An 8,985-nucleotide genomic window follows, 5' to 3' on the forward strand; every position below is an offset into this window, starting at 1 on the left:
TTGTGTATGTTATATTTTGAGACTGATCATAAAAACAAAATGGATTAAAAGAAGAACTAAACAGATCTTTCTCATATTGCAATGATCGATTCTATTTCTTTCACATTAAGTACTGTACTAGTAAATATGTGAAATGACAAACTCACTTTGAAGGTTGGCTTTCATACACATCAGTATTAAGTTTAGATCAAAAGTTACCTCAAGGTGCATTTACTGTTAACATGACTCGATCAAACAGATTAGAGGAAAGAAGAGAAAGGATCGAACTGACAAAGAGCTCATGAAGATGGTACAAAGGTGGGCGCCAAGATCCCTCTGGGATCTCTTGTATCTGCTAGGAGTAGGAGTGAAAAAACTCTTTACCATCTTTAAGAATCGGAATTTGCTTTTCGTATAGTGTTGTGAGATACACGTCTGCGTGACACTGTTGTATGACAAATACATCACCTGTGACACATCCAATTAGTCTTTCATGTCACAAATGTCAACTAGGAAACGTTCCACTTTTAGCTCACCTGGTCCGAAAGACCAAGGTGAGCTTATGCGATACCGTGGCGTCCATCGTCTGTATGTCAACAATTTCTTTTGAACGATTTCTTCTTCTTAACCACTGATTGGAATTTGACTAAATTTGACTGGAAGCATCCCTAGGTGGTGGGGATTCAAAATTGTACAAATGGTTTGGGTGACTCCCCAGGGGGCTCAGAGGCGGGGCCAAAAAGGGGCAATTTGGCTATATTGCTTTAAGCGACTTCTCTGGAACTAAGAGATGGATATAAAACATATTTGACTGGAAGCATCCCTAGGTGGTGGGAATTCAAAATTGTACAAATGGTAGGGCTGGCCCCCCAGGCAGCTGAGGGGTGGGGCCAAAAGGGGACAATTTGGCTATATTGCTTTAAGCGACTTCTCTGAAATTAAGAGATGGATATCAACCATATTTCACTGGAAGTATCCCTAGGTGGTGGGGATTCAAAATTGGACCCCCCCCAGGGGGCTGAGGGGCGGGACCAAAAGGGGGTAATTTGGCTATATTGCTATAAACAACTTCTTCTGTAGAACTGTGCCATGGATATCGACCATATTTGGTCGGAAGCATTCATGGGAGGTAGGGATTGTACACATTTTGTTGCTGACCCCCAAGGCTAAGGGGTGGGGCCAAAAAAAGTTTATTACTTGGAAATGGTTGAGATCCCCACCGTATAACTTTGAAACGTTTGAGATTCCCTCCCCAAAACTATATATACAATTGTTGGGCATAAAGAGACTATTGCAGTCATGATATAAGAATGGATCCCAGGGTCTGCCCCTTCTTTGCAGACTTAACCCCTTGGTCATAACTTTGAAACGGTTGAGATCCCCACCCCAAAACTATAAATACAAATGCTGGGCAAAAAGAGACAAATGCAGTCATGATATTAGAATTGATCCTGGGGTCTGGCCACAACCTATGGACCTAGTCTCCGAGTCACAGCTTGGAAACAGTTGAGATTCCCACCCCATAACCATACATAAAATTGCTGGGCATGAAAAATGTAATACAGATATGCTACAAGGATTGGCCTTGGGGTCTGGCATATTCCCTTGGATCTCATTTGGAGAATATTTTGCCATGATTACTTAGATATCCAAGTGAGCGATACAGGCCCTCTGGGCCTCTTGTTTCTGTTGTCTCGCAAATTGCCATGTCAACACACATAAATATTGCCTTTACTGCCTCCCTGTTCCTGTCAAGTTCTATATCCCCAAGTTCAGTAACCCCTCTGTCACAGAATGGAGAAGTGGACATGTACCTTGTTAAACTTTATTAAAATTGTGATTTCAAAAGTTCTAACCTTGTCAATGATTTTCATCTTACATTTTGTAAAGAATTTGTTACAAATTTTAGATAGAAACAAAATGAATAAAGAAATATGTCATTTTTTAAGAGCAATTAATTCTTCCCTTGTAATTGCAAAGGAACAGGTGGTTGTGAAATGGAAGTAAAAAAGACACTGGGTGTCAGGATGTTTAGTACAAATAAAGACGTGTGGGTGCAGGTTGGGGTCAAGTATTGTGTACATTTATTATTATTACATGTCATTGCCAAGACTGATACTATACAGGTGTATGTAGGTGTGTGTATATTATATCTGTGTCAGACGTTCTTACAATAATCTACACATTACTCACTCCCTGGGTTTTCAGAAAATCATGGGTGAGTCAGAGCTAGATCACTTGTAGGTGACGTGGTGCTGTATGGTTAGACTCGGGGACAGTACATCAATAGGGACTGCCTTGTGTGTGGGCGTTCTGTGAGCTTATATTATCTGTATTTGCTTCAGTGTCCAGTGGATGACCTAACCTGGCCAAAGGTCAATTAAGAGTTCATTGGAAAATAAAATTTGTGATTATATTTTTAAAATATTTTTTGTTGATGTACAATGAACTATGCATTATATACTACATAATAAAAAATAAAAATAAATCTAGCATCTTCTATTGATAAATGTTTTGGATATACATGTATTGAGGGTAAATAATGCCTGCGTATCATTTTAAATGAATTTGGGACGTAGTTAAAATTGGCTCAAATATTGACAGCCCAGTATGAAGTCTAATGCATCTGTGATTCTCAGATAACAGGTTATAAATAAGTCAATAACACATATGTGCCAAAACCATTCAGATAGTACCTGATACGTGTGTAGCTTGGCTTTATTGTACCTACTGATATCATCAGTAAAACATAAAAGATATTACCTAACTACCTGTGGTCATACCTTATATTGTCATACTGTACCTGTCCCTATATAATTAACAGACACACACAGGTATAAATGCATGACTTTGTTTGGCTATGAATGCAGTGTCTACAGGAAATGGCTGGCGAGAGTTAAATACTCGCCATATTGTGTTTTACATGATCTGCTGACTGATTGAAACATTACCTCCAATGTGCGACGTCATTAAGTTCAATGTATAGAGTACATAATGTATATATGTATATATATATATTTAAATAGAGTGTGCTTGGGCAGAATAAACGGAAATAATGCTTTGATAGTCTGCTTCCTTTGTTAGACGTCATTGTGTCTGGAGCAAACTGCCTATCCAGATTGGTCTATTTAATTTGTTGGTAGGGCAGGGGTAGGCCAAATTCTTTTTGTTGGTTTAACCCAGCTGGTATGTTTGCTTTGAGAGGTGGCTTGACCTTTGGAAAACTGACCCATCCAGCTGGTATGTTTGCTTTAAGAGATGGCTAACCGCTTGACCTTTGGAAAACTGACCAATCCTTGGGAGTAGAGTTTTTCAAAAATATCTTGCAGTGGGCAGCTGTACTTGGAATTCCCCATCATATATGCTTCAGCTAAATATAGATTTTACTTGGAATCACCAGTTGGTTTATAAAAAGACTGCAACCTAGACCTTCTTTGTTAGATTACTTTAGTTTACTTATACACAATAGGTCATATATGAATCTATAAATCTGTAATATCTTATTAGAATATTAAGCATTTCACAAGTTCTATTTAAAAAATAATTTAAGACAATAGCTTGCCTACTTTTGTTGTATGAGAACACCATTGAAGCAACTCCAGTGTTTCTTTGTAACAACTTGTATTTTCCAATTGCTGTTTTATTATCTTTTTTTACCAAAGTTGTGTCAGTGTGGTCAGTTACCAAAACAGTTGTGGAGGGGATGCATGGGATGGGTTGGGGGGAGGATTTTACTAAACTTGAGGTGGGCAGCTGGAAGACACAGTGCATATAAACGTCCAGGCCAAGTTCACAGCTGGATGGAATCTGTATATTAGTGGTGTTGCAGGCATTTATCATTTTTCAGCTATGTTATGTGGTAATTTTGATACCCCCCCCCCATGTGATCAAGAGGTTCCATTTTGCCCCTCCCCTAACATATGGTGCCTTCTTAAGCTTGTACATTGTCTTGTTTCTGTTTGATTTACCATTGAAGTATTAGTGTATCATTACAATGCAGGAATCCCATTGACCTGTGTTTTCTCTTTTTGAACACTTGTTATATATGAAGATAAAAATTAAGTAGGTGTGCATTTTTTTTAAATCCATGGTTTAACACTAACACTAGTCCGCTAGTCTGAGATTAGTTAATTTCAGCAAGGACTAGTGAATTAAATAACAAAACTTGTCCTTCAGATTTGTAATAAAATGTCATCACAATATCATTTGATATCATAAAATAAAAAAATAAAAATTCCTTTTGGAGTTAACTGCTTAAAATACACATCAATTGCATGATAATTGTCAAACTGTCCTACAAAATCTCCATAAATCTCGATTGTAGTAATTATTTGATGTACCTTACAGTCAGTTACTTTTGTATGTTTCGTGCTCTAGATAATAAGGAAATCTTGGACTGATAACATGACATAAAATAATCTATTCAAGTAGTCCTGTGGCCTACCAATCAAAAATAGTAGAGGTACTTTAACCCTGAAATCATAAAGTTATTTTCTACAACATAAATAAGAAGCGTGTTCAGTTGTACATGAAAGTAAATAAGACTTCTCACTGATAACAATGGAGCACTTGTAAATTAGATTTAAATTTTAATGTGATTGGTTGGTTTAGATATCATTCCTCAAGTTTTTGCGGTAATGAAACCACATGTGCTGCACAGTTTCTTTTCCTGCAAAATGGATTGTGTGCATGTCATCTGGTCATTAGTATTGTATTTAACATAGATGCAAACATCTATCAACGATTATGACATGTGTACATATTGATTTGTCAACTACAGAAAAAAATAACAGGTAAAACAAATTAGGTAAAAATTATGAAATAATGTATCTAGTTTGATATGTTTGATAGACATGTTGCACAGTATCTCCCCTTGATGTGCCACTAGAGGAAGGAAAACACTTCACTGGTGCAGCTTGTCCGGGGTAGCAGTGACCTTGAGTGTATAATAGACTGCTAGATCATTGACTTGTAGGCTGTGCTGCACTGCACGCATAGGTGCATAAACACAGCCAGGGTTGGACTTTTCTGGCTTATCTATGATGTACATGGTCGGGGCCTGTAATGTGTTACTATTCATAGGACTGATAACAGCAGTGAGCTGAAAATTCCCAGTAAAAGGGGTCAGAGGTGATTTGGTTGGTGATTTTCTGAAAGCAGCATTTCGAGTCAATACTTGACGGATATGCTATTTGATGCTACTGTTCATGCGAGACTGGAATCCATTAAAAAATATCATGCACATGTATTGGTTTTGCATATTTTATTATTAATAAGTATGAGGACTCTATAAGCTATAAACACAGGGCCCCATTGTATCAGACTTTATTATTCTGTACATGTAAAATGATTAATTTTAACCACAATTATTTTAGCCTATCATCAACAGATGTCGGCTCTCGTTTGTCTTGCTTAAACTATTCTTATCATTTTTTCTTGAGAGGTACTGGACAGTTCTTTCTAAAATTTCAAATGTACTTTGTGTAGCTTCCCAACAGTCCATAGTTGTTTGTTGTGTATCAGGATCTTATTACTTCTGTTACATAACGTGAACTTGATCAATAGTAATCCAATACTCCTGATGTTGAATTCGAACTTAGCGGTAGCGGCCTGGGGTGGATCCGTGAGTGGATTCTATAGAGCACCTTACTAATAAAACATAATGGAAAGTAGTTTTTGTGTGATTTACTGTACATGTTTCGGCCTGCTATGACTGATGATGGCCACATAGCAGGCAGACACATGTAAACAGTAAACCACACAAAACATCCTTGTGGTGTTGAGATTCCTTTATTTCTCTATAGTGTGAATTTCTCACTTCTGTTACATAGTCTAGTGTGAACTTGTCACTCCTGTTGTGTAGTGTGAACTTGTCACTTCTTTGTGTAGTGTGAACTTGTCACTCTGACCTCTGTTTAGCTTGCATCTGTATTGACCACTCTTGTTCATTTCAGGGCTACACAACATATATATACAAGAGCAACATGGAAATGCGTGGCATGACCTATGCATGGAGAGCTCTGGAACGTCAACTACAGGAGGAAACAAAAGAAAAAATCAAGGGCATGAGGTTCTGCAAGGATCACACGGTAAGTCAATAAGGACTGCACAGTCCTTAAGCCTTGACACATGCTATCATATCAGACACGATTTACACTCCATTTCCTGTCATCATTTATGATAATGTATTTATTTGTAATTTGTTAAGACTAGTTATTCTAGATAAGATTAGAACGATTAATTAATCATTAAGACACCACAGTATGAGTAAAAAAAATCAGTTCTAGTAATAAAAGATGTGGATGAAAAATTGAAAACAAGAATTATTGAGAGTTTCTCGTTGAAATATTATGTATTTTGTTCCGGAGACTTTCCATTTGAATGACAATTATGTAGGGAAAAAGTTCATAAATTTCATGAGATGGAGACTAGATCATATTCAAAAGTTTTCATCACCCATGCAGTAATTTTCCAATATATCACATCAACCAATTATTGTTATTAATTGCAAAAGACAGGCAAAATACCCAGACATTGCCATAAGTTCAGTGGACTAGAACATTTTCCGTTCTCTGATGGAAATAAAGCTAAATGATTTAAAACACTAAGCGTCGTTGATGAAGTGGAGAAGATGAATTTGATGTGTGGGGGCGTAGTACTAAGACACTAACGTATTCACCTATGAAATGTGATGGCTGCTAAACTCTGATCATTGAGTGTACTCCGTGATACTAATGTGAATGTTGTCTGGATTTTTGTGTTTCAGTCTGTTGTGTTTGACATGCCCCAAGATTGTGACGATTATATTGCCTCCACATGGGTGGACACAGACCGCGATTCTCTCACAAAAGCCACAGAACTTCCAGAAATGGACGAACCAACATACAGCACTAGTTTTGGACGAGGAGGGGGTAGAGGAGGTGGACGAGGTAGAGGTTTTGGGGGCCGAGGATTTGGGGGCAGGGGGCGAGATCAAGGCAGAGGAAGCCCAGGGGGGAGGGGCGGTGGTGGAGGAGGATTCCGAGGGGGATTCAACAAAAGAAGGATAGACGTTGATGGTGCGCCACAAAACAAGAAAATGAAATTTGATTAATGACCAATGATTATTAAGAATTAATTTAACCATGAAGATTATTAACTTTGAAATTTAAACACATTAAAATTATTTTAAATGAAAGGTATTTTGAATCTGCCTTGCAATTTCTGTTGTCATATTTATCTTTGCTTTATTAAAGATATTGTTGTCAAGATAATGTTGTTTCGTAATGTTTCATGATGGGCTGCTAGTTTTGTTAGTGAACTTATGCGGTACTGTCGTCTGTCTGTCAATAATTTCTTAAAATAAATTCTTCTTCACAGCTGCTAATTAGAAATCAACATAGTTTGACTCGAAGTATATTTAGGTGGTTGGGATACAAAAATATACAAATGGAAGGTCTGATACCCAAGAAGGCTGAGGGATGGGGCCAAAAACGGGGAATTTGGTCATATTGCATTAAGTGACTTCTCCTCTGGAACTGAGAGATTGATTTATATAATATCAACCACATTTTTTGAAAGCATTCTCAGGTGATGGAGATTCAAAATTGTACAAACAGGGGTGCAGGGCCAAAAGGGATAATTGGGCCTTTATGCTTTCAGTGACTTCTTGATCTGGAACCGAGAGATGAATATCAACCATATCTGGCTGGAAGCATTCTCGGGTGTAGGGGATTCAAAATTATACATATGTAGGGATGACCCCTATCCCAACCCCAAAACCATATATCGGTATACAATCCCAATACATAACTAGACGAATACACTTGTGCTTCCATATTTCACCCGGTTTCTGGCCTTGCCTCATGGGAACAGTTGAAATCTCCACCCTATAACCATAATACAATTAATAGGCATGAAAAGACAACCTTACGGATGTACCAAGGTATCCAGCCACACTTGGGGTATTTAATCCCTTGATCTTAACATGAAAACTGTAAATCTTTATACAATTTCTAAATGTGACAAGATCAATATTCAGAAGTAATGCTGGAAGTTTTGTTGGCTAAAACGTGTCATTCATCAGCCTTGTTCAAATGATCATTCAATGTATCGGGTGCGTAGCTGCCTATACTCGGGTACACAGGTGCATCAACCAAATTTTCAAACAGAAAAACACTGCTTGTTGAACCCCTGTCCTGGACCTGCTCTTTAATGAACCACTTTGAACAAGGGCTAGATATGCCCCTTTAAATGCATTTGATATTTTCTGATAAACACTGCTCACCATTACCCCGTATTTTACTCGCTTGAACCTAACATCAATGACGGACAAATGACGTCTCGATACCATAGCACAAAAGGGCCTAAAGAAAACAACCGATGAGAATATTGTGTTTTATCTCGGTGTGAAGTATGAACCCCGTCGCCCTTCACAGGTCATAAATAGTGTTGAACTTCGATGGTCAAATATAGACTTTCTACGTAATAAGTAATTTTTAGCTCACCTTGCGCAAGTGAGCTTATGCCATGGTGCAGCGTCCGTCCCGCGTCAAAATTTTACTGTAAACAACTTCTTAATAACTGCAAGGCCTATGGTGATGATATTTGGCCAGAAGCAAACTGGGATGAAGGGCTACCAAGTTTGCTCAAATAAATGACCCTTCACCGATATTCAAGGTCACGGGTCAAATATGTTAAAAACCTTGAACGACTTTTTTGAGAATAACCGAAATGCCCAGGGTGATGATATTTGGTCAGTAGCATGCTGGGATGAAGGGCTACCAAGTTTGTTAAAATGACCCCGCCTCATATTCAAGGTCACAGGGGTCAAATGTCTAAAAAAAACTTTAAACAACTTCTTCTGAATAACCAAAATGCCAAGGATGTTGATAATTTGTCAGTAGCAGACTAGGATGAAGGGCTTCAAAGTTTGTTTAAATGGATGACCTTGACTTGTATTTAAGGTCACAGGGGTCAAATATGTCAAACTTTTAAACAACTTCTTCTGAATAACCAAATGGTGCA

At 37.9% G+C, this 8,985-nt stretch overlaps 1 protein-coding gene across 1 annotated transcript in view; it reads left to right on the forward strand.

Annotated features, from left to right (window-relative positions):
* LOC110456772 (nucleolar RNA helicase 2-like) overlaps positions 1–7,229 on the forward strand; it is a 21,841-nt gene extending 14,612 nt beyond the window's left edge. The window contains exons 13-14 of the mRNA XM_021507729.1: positions 5,934–6,068; positions 6,746–7,229. Coding sequence (XP_021363404.1) covers positions 5,934–6,068; positions 6,746–7,072 — 462 coding nt within the window. The 3' untranslated portion in view covers positions 7,073–7,229. The remainder of the gene's footprint in view (positions 1–5,933; positions 6,069–6,745) is intronic.
* Positions 7,230–8,985: the final 1,756 nt, after the last annotated feature.

The sequence above is a fragment of the Mizuhopecten yessoensis genome, unplaced genomic scaffold (assembly GCF_002113885.1).
Source record: "Mizuhopecten yessoensis strain PY_sf001 unplaced genomic scaffold, ASM211388v2 scaffold8841, whole genome shotgun sequence".
Lineage (NCBI taxonomy): Eukaryota > Metazoa > Mollusca > Bivalvia > Pectinida > Pectinidae > Mizuhopecten > Mizuhopecten yessoensis.